Source organism: Malaclemys terrapin, chromosome 2 (assembly GCF_027887155.1).
Source record: "Malaclemys terrapin pileata isolate rMalTer1 chromosome 2, rMalTer1.hap1, whole genome shotgun sequence".
Taxonomy (NCBI): domain Eukaryota; kingdom Metazoa; phylum Chordata; order Testudines; family Emydidae; genus Malaclemys; species Malaclemys terrapin.
The window spans coordinates 198,031,433-198,050,310 of NC_071506.1; the positions used below are offsets into that span (position 1 = coordinate 198,031,433).

At 39.7% G+C, this 18,878-nt stretch overlaps 1 protein-coding gene across 1 annotated transcript in view; it reads right to left on the reverse strand.

The window, feature by feature from the left end:
* Window positions 1-18,878, reverse strand: part of EEPD1 (endonuclease/exonuclease/phosphatase family domain containing 1) — an 87,407-nt gene that overhangs the window by 13,185 nt on the left and 55,344 nt on the right. Inside the window, exon 3 of the mRNA XM_054019659.1 lies at window positions 3,448-3,558. Within this exon, the coding sequence (XP_053875634.1) occupies window positions 3,448-3,558 (111 nt within the window). The remainder of the gene's footprint in view (window positions 1-3,447; window positions 3,559-18,878) is intronic.

An 18,878-nucleotide genomic window follows, 5' to 3' on the forward strand; every position in this document is an offset into this window, starting at 1 on the left:
TTCTTAGAAATTTTAAGTTGACGTAACTAATCCATTCTGAGCTAGATTTTAATGGTTCACAACACCAGTAAAAGTCAGAGACCTCCTTGACTCAATCACCAACTGCAAGGAGGGATAGCTCAGTGGTTTGAGCATTGGTCTGCTAAACCCGGGGTTGTGAGTCCAAGCCTTTGGTGGGCCATTTAGGGATCTGGGGTAAAAATCTGTCTGGAGATTGGTCCTGCTTTGAGCAGGGGGTTGGACTAGATGACCTCCTGAGGTCCCTTCCAATTCTATGATCCTACGCATTATTAATTATAATTATTATAGCAGTGTCTGGAGTTCAGGGTTCTATTGTGCTAGATGCACAAACAGTCAGAGGCTGGGGAAAAAGAGTAATTATTCCTTTCCCACCCCCAATCCCCATTTTACAGAAAGGGAGCTGAGGCATAGAAAGTAAGTTGCCTTCACCTGACCAAGGTCACAAAGGAAATCTCACAGAACTGGGAAATGAACCCAGTTGTCCTGAGTTGTAGCATAGTGTATTAACAAGACCATGTTTTCTCTCAGGTGCAGCTACATGTGTTCTTAAAACAAGCAAATGAATACTTGCATAACTCTTTGGTTTTCTATTTCCCACCCATCAAATGCTGTGGTGAATCTGGCAACAGAGAGTAGAAACGGCATTTTCCAACCAAGGAATAAAAATGCCTTGAAATGAATTAGCTCATTGTGCACCCAAATACGTACTGTCACGTATTCACATTAAAACTTAAACCGTAAGGCTGTCAATTAATTGCAGTTAACTCACACGATTAATTTTTTTGAGTTAATCACGATTAATGGCAGTTTTAATTGCACTGTTAAACAATGGACTACCAATTGAAATTTATTCAATATTTTAGGATGTTCTACATTTTCAAATATACTGATTTTTTTTGGTTACATAATTGCACTCAAAAACAAAACAATGTAAAACTTTGGAGCCTACAAGTCCACTCAGTCCTACTTCACGTTCAGCCAATCGCTAAGACAAACAAGTTTATTTACATTTACAGGAGACAATGCTGCCCGCCTCTTATTTATGTCAACTGAAAGTGGTAACAGGCACTCACATAGCACTTCTATAGCCAGCATTGCAAGGTATTTACATGCCAGATATGCTAAACAGTCATATGCTCCTTTATGCTTCGGCCACCATTCCAGAGGACATGCTTCCATACTGATGATGCTCATTAAAAAAATAATGCATTAATTAAATTTGTGACTGAACTCCTTGGGGGAGAATTGTATGTCTCTTGCTCTGTTTTAGCTGCATTCTGCCATACATTTCACGTTATAGCAGTCTGGGATGATGACCCAGACATGTTGTTCATTTTAAGAACACTTTCACTGCAGATTTGACAAAACGCAAAGAAGGTACCAATGTGAGATTTCTAAAGATAGCTACAGCACTCGACCCAAGGTTTAAGAATCTGAAGTGCCTTCCAAAATCTGAGTGGTATGAGGTGTGGAGCATGCTTTCAGAAGTCTTGGAAGAGCAACACTATGAAGCAGAAACTACAGACCCCAAACCACCAGAAAAGAAAATCAACCTTCTGCTGGTGGCATCTGACTCAGATGATGAAAATGAACATGTGAATCATTATCGAACAGAACCCGTCATCAGCATGGACACGTCCTCTGGAATGGTGGTTGAAGCATGAAGGGACATATGAATCTTTACCGCATTTGGCACAAATATCTTGCGACATTGGCTACAACAGTGCCATGCGAATGCCTGTTCTCACTTTCAGGTGACGTTATAAACAAGCAGCGGCAGCATTATCTCTTGCAAATGTAAACAAGCTTGCTTGTCTGAGCAATTGGCTGAACAAGAAGTAGGATTGAGTGGACTTGTAGGCGCTAAAGTTTTACATTGTTTTGTTCTTGAGTGCAATTATGTAACAAAAAAATAAATAAATCTATATTTGTAAGTTGCACTTTCATCGTAGAGATTGCACTACAGTACTTGTATGAGGTGATTTGAAAAATACAATTTCTTTGGTTTTTTACAGTGCAAGCATTTGTAATAAAAATAAATGTAAAGTGAGCACTGTACACTTTGTATTCTGTGTTATAGTCAATATATTTGAAACTGTAGAAAACATCAAAAAATATTTAAATAAATGGTATCCTATTATTGTTTAACAGCACGATGAATCACGATTAATTTTGTAATCGCTTGACAGCCCTATTAAAAACATTCAAATCATCAATGTGTTTCCAGTGATTGCTAGAATACATTTTTTATGATGCTTATGTGGCTTTTCGATTAGTCCCAGTAGCTGTGTCTAATTTGTAAAGGAAATGCTTCTTTTTCCCTTTAGCTTCCACTTCAAAACCATGACAGCACCCAACAAGCCATGAACAAACTTGAATAGTAACATGATTCATATGTGGAGGAGAAAAATTAAGCTGTGGGTTCTTTTTACAGTACTGTGATGAGGTTTTTAATGGGACACAACCGTTGCCATCTGTTTCATAAAAATAATACCCAGAATAGACTGAAAATAATCCCCTTGTACAACCACAAACAATTCATTTCCTTCCATGGGGACATGTCTCATCTTCATGACATGATGGGTGCAGAACTATACAATTATAAGTGTCATGCAAATTACCATATTTAATAACAACAGACCTGGCATGCTAAAGAGTACTTTACTCTTCAGGTAGTCTCGCTGGAATAAATGAGACAGCTACTCAAAGAGCTGGCAGAATCTAGCTCAGTGTAAATATATTTTGTATATTGTCAACAGAGGTAGGTGCCAATAAATAATTGTTATTACATTACAGGATAAATACTTTGCTGCAATATACACTCTAAATATAGGAAGTGCTGCAGTAAAAGTAACACCGCAGTACTGTGTTTATTTTTTAACAGTGCCCACAGTGTACTTTAAATATATGCAAGGTACAGTTTATGGAACATAGAACGTAAGCTACTTTTCCAGATGACAAAAGAGCACTGCACAGATTCCCTGTGAAGTCTTAATTTGCAAACTAAGAAAACTGGGAACATTGCTAACTTCCAGCCAACATTTTATCGTGGAACAAGGTTAGCTAACTAGCAGAATAGTACTTGGGAAGTACTTCAGTATTTCAGCAGGCAGAATTCAAGACTATCTTCTTATCCTATTGTGTGGTCTTAGCCACACACTCTTCTTTTTTAAATATATTTTTTTTCCTTGATTCCTGGCTACACAGAAAGAAAAAAAATCACTCTTTGAAAAAAAAAAATCAACAACAAAAGTAAAGTCAAATACCACAAAAAGAGTCAGCTGAAAATAGAAGAGAATTGCAAACCTTGCCCCCCCATCTCCTCCGCAAAAAAATTGCAGAATGCTCTGGCCCAAATTAAAAATATGTCCTTGGCTTGAGCAAAATAAAATGAAGTAAAAGGTCAAGCTTTAGGGATTAATGTACCTTATGTAGCTCGCCTGAAGGTTTCTCGGAAACAACACCCTTCCAGCATCCTCTAGGGCCCTTCCATTTGCGGATGTTTGGCAGAGTCGGCTGGTTCAATTCCATACAAAACTGCAAAGGAAAAGAAAAAGCTTTGTAGAGAGTTTTTTTCCCTCAAACAAGCGTAAAGCAGCCTTGTAAAGCAGTATTAATAATAGACATAGTGGAAATGACAAATAATAATCTCTATTGAAATATTAAACACACGCCACCTATGGATGTGAGGCCAGCTCCTCAGCTGGTGTAAAACGACACATCTCCCTTGACTTAAATGGAGTGATGTCAATTTATACCAGCTCTGGATTTGGCCCCTGGGTTTTGATACAGCAACAGCATGAACAAGCCGTGGAAAGGAAGGCTTGTTAACATAGAGAGAACAAGTGCACGTCACTAGCACATAGAAACTCTGAAATGTTAACCTCTGCAACAGTTTGCATAAAAGGAACACCAAGCCAAATTCTGCACTAACTTGCACTCACTCTGACATTTTCAGAACTTTGCAGATGCTATAATTATAGCTTCTTATTTAAAACATTTGACCCTCAAGTTAACTTATTCAAAGCACTGGTCCTTTTAGTGTAACTATAAGGAGTTAGATTTCAGAGTAGCAGCCGTGTTAGTCTGTATCCGCAAAAAGAACAGGAGTACTTGTGGCACCTTAGAGACTAACAAATTTATTAGAGCATAAGCTTTCGTGGGCTACAGCCCACTTCTTCGGATGCATATAGAGTGGAACATATATTGAGGAGATATATATACACACATACAGAGAGCATGAACAGGTGGGAGTTGTCTTCCATTCTATGCATCCGAAGAAGTGGGCTGTAGCCCACGAAAGCTTATGCTCTAATAAATTTGTTAGTCTCTAAGGTGCCACAAGTACTCCTGTTCTTTATAAGGAGTTAGAATATTTGAAAGTCTCTAATCATCATTCTTAGTAAAAAGTAATAGCCAAGCTTGTTATATTTGAAAAGAATTCCTTTTGTGCCTGATTATAACTCTATCTAGGCCATAATCACAGGGCCAGATCCATGTCCTGTTCCAGCCTCTCTGCACTCTTCTGGTGTATTGTTCTGCAAAAACACCAATGTTTTCCTTGAGAAAAGAGTTCTCTTTGGGTGAAATCTTGCATCCTGAATGTCACACCAAAACAAAGAGCTAAGTTAAAAGCAACAAAGAGCTCCAATCCTGCAAACTGAGCAATACAGACAGACAACGCTGACCATGCAGAGTTTTACCAGCTTCAATGGACTTCTGTGGGGGAGTACAGGTCACTTGCATGGAATTCTGGGTTGGGGCTATGGTTTGGAATAACAACACTGAGGCTGAATATCTTCCCAACTTACTATTTTCTGATGTTCTCACACCTATTTATTTTTCTTTCTTTCTTTTTTTTTTTTTAAGTAAGGTAAAAACCTGCAGATTTGATGGATTGCCTTGTATATAATTTAGGCACATTTGACACTCAAGCTTTTAGTGTCTATGCCCCAGGACTATGCAATCCAACAACCTTTTTATATGCAGAAGGCTGAGTCAGTTTTAGTTTCTAAATCAAGAGTTGAAGTGTTTGATTATGTCTTTGAAATCGTGCTGAAATGTAAAGAGCTCTAGGGCTTTTCATGAAAAGGTGCTGTATAAATGTATTATGTTATTAGCGTTACTTTATTATAACATGAAGCAGCACTACCCTAATCACACTTGTGCTACACACTACACTACACGCTTGTGCTAATCAATGAAACAATAAAGTATATGCAGTGCCTAACAAAATAGGACCCCGTTTTTGGTTGGTCCCTAAGAACTACCATAATAAACACAATTAAATACAATAATAAATAAGCATTCACGGTGTAACTCCATTGGGTTTGCACGAAGGATGAATTTGTCTAAATGAGTTTTTAAATATTTTAATACACCTTTACCCTGATATAACATGACTTGATATAACATAAATTCGGATATAACGCGGTAAAGCAGTGCTCCGGGAGCGGGGGGGGGGGGGGTGGGAGGTGCTGTGCACCATGGCAGCTCAAAGCAAGTTCGATATAACGCAGTAAGATTTTTTGGCTCCCGAGGACAGCGTTATAATCGGGGTAGAGGTGTAATTTAAATTATAAAACAAAACCACTGTTGGAGATAAGAATTCTATTATAAATCTAAACAAGGAATTCACCTATCTTTATGCTGCAAGGGTCTGGAACAGCAGGTCAGAATCTGACAGTATGGAATAAAAAAATAAAATATCCATTATAGAAAAGAGCAACTGTATTCCACTCGTACGAAGATTTTGGTTCCAGCAAATTGATCTGACAAGGCTACGATTTAATTGTGCTCAAACAAAGTGGATGGAGCAAAAGATCACACAGTTCTTCCTCAAAAGGACCAATACATTTGGGATGTAATCAGAGGGATCAGACAACTTGCTCTGAATCAGCTGATCTTGACTTGTGCCCCTTTTCCAGTGGAGAAGGCACACAAACTTTGAAATTCTCTCAGCTTGCTTGCTTTAGGTCATCTTTGTGCTCAATTCATGCTGTCCTGCCCACAAAATCCAATATCAAAGTACATTAGGCTTCACTTTTTACAAAACAAATATACAGATAAGTGCTTGGTCTACATGAAAAAACCCACATCCCTTATTCATTCTCTCATTTAAATTAGATCTGTGATAAATCCATTTTTAGAGTCCTTTAGATGGGTAAGAAACATTAATACAAAACTCTTGATCAAAACGATGCCTTGGGCTTTGCAAAACCCTCATAAAAATAAATTCCTTATAACGAGAGCAATAGAACAGAATTTGTTTTCTTTCTTTAGCACCTTTCAGAATCCAGATTTCCCAAAGCTTGTAGTAAACCAGGTTTATTAAGTTTGGAAGGGAAGTCAAGGGGTTCAGCAATGGTATACGCCATCCACCACACTATACTAGGATGTGTTTTATTTTCTGAACCCATGGATGCATATTGAGCATAACCTTGAATGTACCCAATAATAGCGATTGTACAACTATCCTTGGCAATTTGCTCCTTTGCAAGTTTTCCTAATATTTAACCTAACCTGTCATTACTGTGGATGCAAATCATCAATTTTTGTTCCCGTTGACCAACAAGAATAATCGATCCCTATAAAGATCTAACAATGACAACATGGTAATTGTGTTTATTAATACAGCACCATTATGCAAGCTTTGGTGACTCATAAACAGACCTCAGAACCTGTCTCACAGGATGCCAGGGTTAAGTTCCATTCTTACCAGAAAGACAGAGAGGGACTTCGGTTTATCTTCTCCAAAGATAAATCTCTAATGCCATACAACCTGCCTAAAATTGCTCTGCAGTATCAGCACTGGGAATGAGGCTGAGCCCAGCGCTTGTTTGAGGCAAAGAAAGACCTTCTGTCTCAGAAAAGAGTGTGCTACCCAAGATAAACCAAGCCATATGGGAACCGCAAATGACCCAAGAAAACAAAGCTTGGGGTTTTTATAAAGTAATGTGCGGATATGTTATTTGTTGTTAGCACGTGCTTCCACTTTGGAAGGATCCTTAAATTTCAGACACAAAAGCATAACACAGGCTGAAAAGGAAAAAAAAAAAATATCTCAAGAGACTTCTACTGCAAGCCTATTAACACAGCACAACACACTTCCATGTCGTAATCAGTGTGAACTTTAAAAAGGTGCTCAAAGCAATTAGCTGTCCAGTTTGTTAAATTCCCATAGAGGCTTTTGAACCAAAAGGCACTACAGTAAATTTAAACAGCAACATACTTTACTAAAGCAATGCTGACCTTGCTTTCACTTAAAAAAAAAAAAAAGAGAGAGAGAGAGAGAGAGAGAATGGTAGGGAATAAATATTCTTTTTTAAAAATGACTTTGCATATGCATTTTTCTATAGATTTTTTTAAAAGTTGCTTGATGGATAATAATTTTAATAGTTTTTTTTTGGGGGGGGGGAGGAAAGCAGGGCAGTGAGGGGCAAATAGGTGGCCAATCCCTAGAGATGTGTTCTCTTAAGTATAGAGATAATTGTTAAATGGTATCAAATCAATACATGTAGAAGGAGGGGCACAGGAAATACATATTAAACCTATATCATCAATTGCCAGTGATTTCAGATATTTTAAGAACAACAACATTAGCAGAGGGGGGTTGAGAGATTTGGGGAGAGACATTAAAGTCCATGAAGTCCGAGGGCTATGAAGGCTTGTTTTGGTTGTGGTATCTGAAAAGGAGAGCTTGACCAATCAATGAAATGTTTTACCATGTTAGGCAAGGACATAAGATGTGCTATGCACGAACAAACCATCAAATTCGATATCCTGCCTCCTGCAGCAGCCAGTACTGTGCTGTGTGCTTCAGAGGAAGGTAAACAAGAGAGACCTAAAATATGCTTTGTTAATTGTGCGATTCTGTCTACAGAAAATAATTCTCTTCCTGATGCTTCTGGCAATCAGCTTCCATTCTGAAACACGAGATTTTTATTTCAGATAGGCTTAATGATTTAGAAGATACAACAAAAAGGAAGGATGAACATAGTTTCATAAGGTCACCCACAGATAACTCTCTCCTAATCCAGTCTCTAATTTATCCTTCCCCGGGTTTCTTCCTCCATTTCCCCTTCCCTGCCTCTCCTTCTGTTGCTACATTTCCTGTTGCCCCTGGAGCCACTATCAAATTTAACTTGACAGTGGCTCCAGCTTAAACTTTGTGTTCAAGTCCTATTGGCTTCTCAACTGTTCTCATTCAGGAGTGGAGTTTAAATCTGCTCCCAACAAGAATACCTAATCAGAGCAAGACACCTGTAGTTCTCATCTGAGCTACCTTGGAGTCCAAGAAAAAATAATGATGTGAAGGATACAGCTAGGGCTAGTGTTCCACAAATGAACATATGACCTAGACAACTGGGAGGAGAGAAGGTGGTTTAAGGTTCTCCCTTTCTTGAATATATTTTTTCACACTTTCAGTTATGAGTGTCCTGATTTGTCATTGATTCTCCAGGGGAATAGAACATGAGGCTGCTAGAAAACTTTTGTGATGAGGAGAAAAGAGGTAGGGTTTTCTATTGCTTTTCTGTCCAACTGGTCGGCTAGATAAATGGCCAAACATGGGCCTCAGTGATTCTCCTGTACCTTGTGCAGTCATTTGCACTAGTGCAAAGTAAGTATAAAGTGGATGTAAAATCAGAATTGACCATTCCCTTATGCAGACTGATAGCATTTTACATCCATTTTGCCTAGGCACAAGACACTGTACAAGATGCGGGCACAGGAGCATCACACCTTTTAATGTCATCTTGCTTATTCTACAACCAAACCATACACCTGCTGGATGAAAAGAATGGGCCTCATGGCTAAAGCCCTAATGGGGACTCAACACATCTAGATTAAATTTCTCTCTGACATAGTGGAACCTGGGCAAGTTACTTTCTCCCTATCCATATCAATTTCCCCTCTTCTACAATGGGATTAATTCCACAGTGTTTGGGTGGATAAATACATTAGTGTTTGGGAGGTACTCACATACTGCATTGATGGGAACCATACAAACGTGTTTTATAGATGGCTACTCAATTAGTCCTTTTCAGGGAGATTTTATTAACGGTCATTTACGGTTTTTCACTCATTTAAATATTGATATTGCATAAAGGATGATAAAACTTGGAGACATTCTTTGGGCCTGACGAACAAGTAATTATTAGCTATTTACAAAAGAGAGCAGAAAACCGCATGAAATCAGTTTCCAATCACAGACACATGAATGGGTATGTTCTGGAAAAAAGCTTTCTACCTTTCACTCTTGATTTAGTTGTATAATGAGATTAAAGCGAGATACCAACAGCCTGGTGGGTTATAGGAGCTGAGGGTTATACAAGTTCAGAGAAAAATGCCAGAATGAAAGAAAGTTTAAAGAACAAATACGATGAAAGCGAGATCACTACCAAAACTAAACCAAACCAAACCCTTATGTGAACTTTGACTCTGCCTCATTTTGCCTCTCTACCTGCTTTGCCACGTCAGTTTGACCCTCCTATTCTCTGCTCTTCAGGTTGAATTGGGTCTGTAGCTTTGAATAGGCTTCCTATGGCGGCTTCTTTATTTCTTTCTCCTAATACTAGTACTAAATAACTAATACTACTTAGTCCTTAAATGGCTCTTTTCATCTTCAAAGTACTTCATAAACGTTGACTAATTCATGCACCAAAGAACCCTTTTACAGACTGTGGAACTGAGACAGAGCAGTTCAGTACTAGACGTTCAGCTGGGGCCTTTAACCAGTCTTGTCTTTCCAGATTTTCTGAATTTCCAGATTTCACCCACTCCACACACCCATCCTCACTTTGCATCTATGAATACCTGCGAGTGCACTTTAACAACTGTGACCACAGAAGCGTTGAGAATTTGCAACTGCAAAACCCACTTGTCCTGGATGCAAATTGTAACATTAGCATGTACACAGCTATTTGAATTGTTCAAGTGAGCATGCACGTGTTTGGGGAGAAGTGGAAGCCAGGGCCTAAAATCAGGTCCTGAGGCGCAGCTCCACAAAGGTACATAAGCGCCTCATCCCCAGACCTAGACGCACTCTGAGTCACACAATTCCCACTTGGATGTTGCCTAACCCTGTAGGTCCCTAAACTCACTTGGGACCTAGGTTTTTACAGTAACAGTTCTCCAGGTGCCTAAGTTTCTGGGCATGTGTACTGCTACCTCCCTCTAGGTGTCCAGAAGCATATCTCCTGCCTAAGCCCCAAGGTGATCCATGAACCAGGGGAAAAATAGGTGTTTGGCTGCCTTTCTTGCCCACAGGTGCAAGTAGGTGAGCTCAGAGGCAGCCTACCAGATTGGGTCTCATTCAAAATCTGGCAGGAGGAGGAGGAGGTGATGGCATCCACCTTAAAATTTTTAATCCAGTGGCTAGAGAGCTCACCTGGGATGTGGGAGACCCAGGTTCAATTCCCCGCTCTGCCTAGTGGGGAGCAAGGATTTGAATAGGGGTCTCCTACCTCTCAGGAGAGTGCCCCAACCACTGAACTATGAGATGTTCTTACATGGGGCTCCCTCAGTCTCTCCCTGCTGAAGCTGCTCCACTGTGGATAAATAATGAAAGAATCACTGGAGTTGGGGGACTGGACCCTGGGACTCCCATCTTCCAGGTGGGTGCCTTCACCACTGATTGCAGTGTCAGTCTTACTCTCTTTCGCTCTGGCCCAATGACTCATCATCTACCCAGAGTGGAACAGCTTCAAGAGCAGAGATTGAGGGAGCCCCCAGCAGAACATTCCATAGCTTGGTGGCTTGAGCGCTCTCCTGAGAGGATTTGAACAGAGGGTTTCTCATCTTTCTCCCTGCCAGAGGAGGGAAAAATTGAACATGGCTCTCTCCCATCCCAAGTGAGTGCTCTAACCTCTAGGTTAAATGTTATAAGGTCATCACCTCTGGCCATTTGGTGTGGTGTTAGGCATCTGCCTAACTCATTCTCACAAAAAATAACTTGTGCACCTCAGCCACCAGACTGCAGGTGCGGGGTTCCCATCTGCAGATTGCTAACAGAGACAGGTGATTATCTCTGTGAGAAGGGTGGGGCTTAAGACACAACCCTCTCGTTGGCATCTCCCACTGGCTAGCTTAGGCAGCTCCCCACAGAGTGTGTTGGCTTTTGTGGATCACGTTCTTAGGCATCTCTCTCTCCCTTTTCATTGTATTTGGAGTCTAAGGAACTAACTTAAGCTCTGTGGATCGCAGTGTTGTTCCAGAGATTTTCTAGGTGCTGAGCACTGGTTAAAATGAACAAATTAGAATGTGAAGCACTCTTGCAGCTGCGGCGATACTCATTTATGGTGCTTGCATGATTTCTAAAATCACTGTGTTCACTGCTGAAGCAAAATATAATATACCTTTGTTATTTTACTGTACAATCCTTATTTACTGTACGGTAGCCTATTTCCACTTATGAACTGAAAGTACTTGTCCCTGATCAGCTTATGTAAAGATCTGGGTTTTTTAAAATCCCAAATTATTTGCTTTTCTTCCTTCAGCTGATGTTTTGGAAAACCGAATAGTGAGTTTTAATTGGTATGGGAATACAGAGCAAAAACTCACCACAATTACTTCACAGAAGCCTCCTTTGTAATATCTGACAGGAAATTACACATTTTATCTTTGAAGATTTGATTAAAAAAAGATTACAGTCTACAAAAATAGTCCTGTTCCTGTCCTTTAAACACAGAAGTCTTGGGATAACTGTTCAGACCTTTCATTTGTGTTTTCCTAACTTCATTCTAAACAAAATTATTATTTATGTAAAGAAAATCTTCTTATAGATCTTAAAAAAAAAAAAAAGGCAGAGAAGTGTATCGTCTTTGGGGCAGGACAGTGATATGCAGCAATGAAGAGAAAACACAATACAATCATGCCCTGTAAGCATTATGTGCCAGTGCCAAAGGAACTACAGAACTATCAACTATCTGCTGTCAAAATGGACTGGATAGTATTTCTCAACTAGTTTGTGATTTGGTGCAAATTCTCCTCTCCTGTGTGCATGCTGGAGACCTACACTGCTGTTCTGCTCCCTGATGGGAGAGCCACATATATACATGCACAGGGAGAATATGAGAATTTTGCTCTAAATTAGCTTGATGCTGTACCCACTGAAGTCCGTGGTGAAGCTCCCATTAATTTAAATTACGCAGGATGAGGCCCAATATGAGGAGCAGAGCCTGCTGCATGATGAGGAAAGAGGACTGAACAAATTCCTTTAGAATTCAAGGGTTGGGCAGTAATCAGCTGCAAAAGGACAACAATGTAAGATTACTGCCAGAGTGAAGCCATCCATCTACCATGGTTGTTGGGGAGCTGCAGTAAAAGCTTCCTCTCCCCAGCAGAAAATCACAGAGAATTCTGGAGTTTTAATAGGAGGTGTGGGAGAAAAGGAAAGGCATGGTTGTCATACATATTTATATGCTCTTATTTATACTATTGCCAACCCCAAGCATTCAAAAAACATGAATCACGCCCCTCTTCACCCCCAAGTCATGAATATGCAAAATGTGTTGTTTTATGTGCTGCCTTCTGCTTTGGGGGCCTTTAGGGCTCACTTTTTCAAGCTTTCTTCTACAACCATGAGGGCTAGAAGCTTACTTTCCTTTTTTTTTTTTTTTTTTTTTAAATGAAAGCTAAGAAACCCATGTAATCACATGACTCCAGAAGCTGGAACTATAAGAAAAAAACACCTAATAAAACTCATGATAAAAATGGCTTCACTGTTCATAATTTCATATGTGTCCAATAAATGCAGACAATTTTGTTGGCTCATAGAGGCTTTGAAGGTTAGTTACTAAATATTGCAAGTCATTTTTGAAGTACTTTCAAATAAATCAATGTTTTGATCTGATTTATGCATAAAAGAATCAGCATAATCATAAATAAGATTACTTAAATATCTAGCTACAGCAGAAAAAAGGGAAAGTCCTCATGATCACAATGAGATCTTTTCATCAAAGAGTTCTTATAAGAAATGAATCCTTGAACTCAGTCACCTTTTCCACATAGTTATAGAACAGTCCACTCATTTACTTGGCTTTAGCAAGAACATGATGACCTCAAAATTAAATAGTTTGTCGTTTCTGGAAAGGGAGGAAAATTTTAATCTGCTATCGTTTTAGCCTTCAGAGAAACTATAGTACAATATCTCTCTTTGTATTTCTTTGTACACATTCTTCCAGAGAATACATGAATGCTTGGGGGATCCTATTAGCGATATTGTTAGAGCAATAAAACCACATCAGAATATTCAGAAAACTTATTACAAATGTGCCAACCTGGACATAGCTTCAAATATAAAGAAGAAATTCAAACCTACTACAAAGCAAACTACTGTATGTTTAGCAAAGGTATACGTACACTCCATTTCCCACTATTATTCTGAAACTGCTCAATGAAACCATGTGGTATGCAATAGATGTTAAAGGGAACTTAATGTTCAGGCATATTCCTTTGAGGCTTGTTCCTACAATGTGATGAGCAACTGAAGTCAATGGGAATGGAAGACACTCAACCTCTCAAGCTTGTGCACTTATAGCTTGTTCCTGCTGCCACTGAAATGAATTGCAAAACTCCCATTTACTTCAATGGAGTGGGATCAAGACCTTAATGCTAGATTCTGATACCCTTACTCACCTCCAGTAGTACTTTAATCATTGAGGAATCAATAGGACTACTCAATGTCAGTCAGATTATCAGAATCTGGCCCCTAATTTGCAAGCCAAATGGAGAAATTTCCTCTGAAGTACAAGATAAAAAGAGGTTTCAGAGTAGCAGCCGTGTTAGTCTGTATCCACAAAAAGAAGAACAGGAGTACTTGTGGCACCTCAGAGACTAACAAATTTATTAGAGCATAAGCTTTCGTGGACTACAGCCCACTTCTTCGGATGCATATAGAATGGAACATATATTGAGGAGATATATATACACACATACAGAGAGCATAAACAGGTGGGAGTTGATAAAAAGAGAAGAACTAGTTTCCTGTTCAATGATGAGGGAAAAATGATAAAGCTATATCGATTTGCCATGATATGATCTCCCCTGAATCTATTTACCTTCCCATTGCCCTGAGCACTGCGCTGAGCAAGCCGAAAGGAAAAAGGAACTGTAAAAAGAAACTTATCTGAAGAAGGATTTTTAAAAATTGTACTGACATGTTTCCAGGGCTGGGATAAAATTATACTGCCACATAAAATGACAGTAATAAAGACAGAAGCAAAAAGCTTAGAGGGAAGTGGAAAACCATTTTGATCTGATTTTAGCAATTTCAGGAAAGTTGCTCTAAAAAGGAAAAATATACAAATCAACAATTTTCTCCCACATCACTAATGTTTACCCTTTTCTGCATTCCTCCATTGATTTCTCATTTTACAATACATTGAGTTATACTTCATAATGTCATGGAAAGAGATTTCATCATATTTCATCATTTTTTGGGGTTCTTATTATCAGGAGAATATTTTCTAATCTACTAGCTTCAAAAGACTTCACTATAGATCAAGAAAACCAGTTTCCTCACAAATTTCATACAGTATTATTATCCCCTCCTTTCTGATTATATATATTTTTCACATCTTTAATCCTCAGGCAGAGAATCCTGATGTGACAATGATTCTTTGCTGGAACAGAAGACACTTGCTAGTACATTTTTATGAGGAGGAAAAGAAAGGGCAGGGTTTTCTGTCTTGTCCCTCTGTTGCCCTCCCCCCTACTGATTACATTTAAGAACTGACCTTCTGTACTTTAATCGCACAAAATGCTGTTTGAACAGTCCTAATGGTCACTGGCTCCCCATACAGAGTGAATGCATTACTAATCCATTTAGACAGCTAAAAGCTGATTTAGCTTGATATTATGCTTCTCCTGCTGCTATGTAAATTAAAAAAAAAAAACATCTAAAACTAAGCTTAGAGCTGTTGGCCTTCACCTCTTTTCCCACTATCTTGTCCAATAAGGTCAGCCAAAAAGGACCGAATAAGGGCTCCATATACTATTTCTACCACCTCTGAAGAAAAACTATATGGTCAGCAGCAAGTGTGTGTCCACTGTTTCTTGTTCTTCCTTGACCTGGAATTTTGTGGGTTTATTTTACCTGTGGCATGCTTAGCTCAAATCCAGACTACAGTCACAATAGGCTTGGTCATGCACTTAGCACAAACGTCAGAAAAAGGTATGGCATGGAGCTGCACCACCCGGTGGGGAGCACCCAAACGCACAGTGCCTCTTGGCTGTGGGTAGGGTGACCAGATGTCCCGATTTTATAGGGACAGTTCCGATATTTGGGGCTTTTTCTTATATAGGCTCCTATTACTCCCTACCCCCATCCTGATTTTTCACACTTGCTATCTGGTCACCCTAGCTGTGGGAGAGGGTAAATTTGCAACAGCTTTTTAAAGGGAGCAATTATAATTGAATGTCAGGGGACTGTCAGTCACTTTACCTGAACTGCCCATACTAGCTTATCCGCCTACATCCCTGCAATGGAGCACAGAGATGCCAACATGTGATGTACAGCATTGCTTCTCCCTGTTGCTAACTACATATCATCTGTTCTCAGTGGGGGCGAAAGAGATAACCACTCCCACTGAGAAGCCCTGAAAGACATGAGGCAGCATAAGGACCTCTGCCAGGAGCAGCAACTCTGAACTCTGGGCTGGCCAGGCCCCATAAAGTCCACACAACCAAAACACTGCACTCTACCAAATTATTTAATCCACTGCACATCTGGGGAGAGGATGAGAGGAAAAAACAACACATGACAGATGTATAGTCACGTTACTTAACGAACTACTGGAAGGCGCTCAGATACTATGGTGATGAGCGTGGTATAAGGACCTATAGAGAAGGGCAGGAAGAGGAGAACAAGATGAGAACAAGAAAGCAAGAACAATAATTCCAGTAGGACCAGGGCACTACTCTAGTCCTGCAGTGCATGCTCCTCATTTCTGCTATGGGCAGTCAGCTGTAGCCTCCATGATGCTGGTGAACAGACCCTAAATTACGTATTAGCAGGTAAGGAGTTAGATTGCCACCTGCTTTAAGGATGAATTTAGAAAGCAACAATATGATGGGAGGGGGAAAGGACTGGACCCAGATCCCCTCCACTCTGCCAAAACATTGCAGTAAACAACCCACCATCACTACCCACTCTGACAGGTTTCCCTGGCCTTTCAGTTTTAAAGTATTGTAATCCTACATGTCTCACAAAAACACTACCCCACTCTGAACGGGAGCTACTCTCTGCTCTTGTGAATCCAAATACGAGTATGCGAGCTGAGAAGACCTTTGTGTGGATGCTTGTAAGGCATCTGCCTGCTTCCACACAGTGCTAAAAGGAGCATCAAATTCACTCAATTAAAAAAAAAAAATCAGGAAGTTTAAGCACTGTACCCATTCAGACAGGATAAAACAACCCACTTCCTCTTTCCCTCTGCCCAGTCTGATCTTAAGCAAGAAGCATTTTAGTTTTGTGTTTCCATTCCTTAACGTTCCTTTGTGCATTTTCTGCCCTTCAACCTTATGTAGGGGTAATACTGAGGCTGCCTATTCTCTCCTTGTCCGTTCCATCTCCTTCAGCAAGAGATGTTCACAAAACAAACCTATAGATAAGTCGAATTTGGGCAGGGTGAGCCTTTGACAATTGCTTCTGGCAAACAGAACTTGGCAACAAGTTTTATCCAAAGCAAACTGTCTCTCAGTACAAAGGCTGGCAAGACACTGGACTATAGCACCATTCAGAAATGCCTTCAGCACTCTCCAGCACTTTGGATTTACACTTCTCTCCTGCACTGGCTCACTGCTCTTGCGTTTTACTTATATAAGAAGTGTTTAAGTATGAAACTCAGGAAATTGTCTGCAGCCTTGTTGATAATGTAGATCATAATGTCTTATGTTCTTGTCCCCAGGCCTAAACTGACAATGAGAAAGTAAGATGTGAAAGTACAGATGCTTAAAGGTCAGATTAGCATTTCTTTACTCACACTGAACAGCATCTTACTCCATGAGAGAAAATAATTCAAGTATAAATTCAATACGTGTGTAGAGGCTTTGGGTCTTTTCTAGCACACTGTTACATAACAATTCCAGACGAGACTGTGTAACTTCAAAAAGTTTAAGTATGTGTAAGAATTTTTGCTAAATATTAGTAGTATTCTAAAAGGTACACCTTTACCTCAATATAACGCTGTCCTCAGGAGCCAAAAAAACTTACTGCATTATAGGTGAAAACGGGTTATATCGAACTTGCTTTGATCCACCGGAGTGCACAGCGCCCCTCCCCCCCCCCCCCCAACCCGGGAGCACTGCTTTACTGCGTTATATCCAAATTAATGTTATATCGGGTCGCGTTATATCGGGTCGCGTTATATCGAGGTAGAGGTGTACATTCTCCCTTTGACATGTGGGAAATGCACTATCCGAGGTCACCTTGATTCCTATGGGAGAAAAAATCCCACCTCAGGTCCTCAACACAAAATAGCAGCACACTTTATCTAGCAAACATTTCTTCAATACCTTTTTACTGTGGTATAAAGGGCAATGGTTATTCATGTGCTAGTATAAATAAATAATACTTCTCAATTATATAGTGCCCTCCAGCCAACGATCTAAAAGCTTTTCAGCAACACTAAGTGATTATGCCTCAATATCCTGGTGAAATAGGCTCATTAAATATTATTCTCCCTACATTACAGAATGGGAAGCAAACAGAGAGGTAAAATGATCGGTTAAAGGTTACATTGTAAGTCAATGCCAGAGTCAGAATTAGGCTCCCAGATCTTTTAGCACCTCCTCCTATTTTCAAACCACTAGACAATGCTGCCTCCCTGTATCACTCTAGACAGCATAAATATGTTAAAACAGATTAACAAAAAAGCCAAGTTTTAAGCACAGTCAATATTTACAACTTCTTAACTAACCCAGGGCTCGACCCTTGATTTGTGTTAATTAAATATTATTATTTATCAGTTACAGAGTTGGGGGACAAACACATCAGTCCTGTGGCCTTTATTAGTCAGGACTCCCACTAACAGTTCACAAAAATAGGCACATGAAGATGCCGTACTGGACTAAATTCAGTCCTACTTTAAGCAGAGCCACCTCCTGCTGGAGTCAATAAAACTTACGTCCATGAGGGAAAAAACTGTTGTTAAAACACTGGACTGGACTCAGGAGACCGGGATTCAATTCCTGACCTAGCCAGACTTCTAGGGTGACCTTTTGCAAGTCATTTAACCTCTGTGCATCTCCATTCCTCATCTATAAAATTAGGATAATAATTCTTCCCTACCCTTTTGGGATGCTGTAAGAATAAATTAATTAATAACTGTGAGGTGGCCAGATGCTATCGCAATGAGGGCAGTAGAAAGATTATACCAGGTTCTGTTTGTCCCACCATATATATGCACACACACACATAAACATGCATACACAGACTCGTACATATTGGAGTATTCATGTACACAAGAACTGACGTGCCTTAAACATGCGAACAGGAAACATGAGCTGTATTTCAAACACTGAACAACTCTTTTCCGCTTAACATCCTTTCACAAAAAAAAAAAAAAAAAAAAAGTCTGCTTTGCTCTGAAAGGGATTTAGAAAGCACAGTGATTACAATGTGTTTAATCATGATTAAACACTGATCTGTCTCAATCTACTCAAAAGTAGACCAAAAAAAAAAACCTCACCCCCAGCTGACATTCTAATAACTCAACAGAGATTGTCAAAGAACGTGCAGATAATGTCAGAAGAAAATACTGTACTGAATCAAGAACACTGAAAATAGTTTCTTGTTAAACATCTCTGCCTATCAGTACACTTAGCAGACCACAGAACACTACTGCAGAGACAGC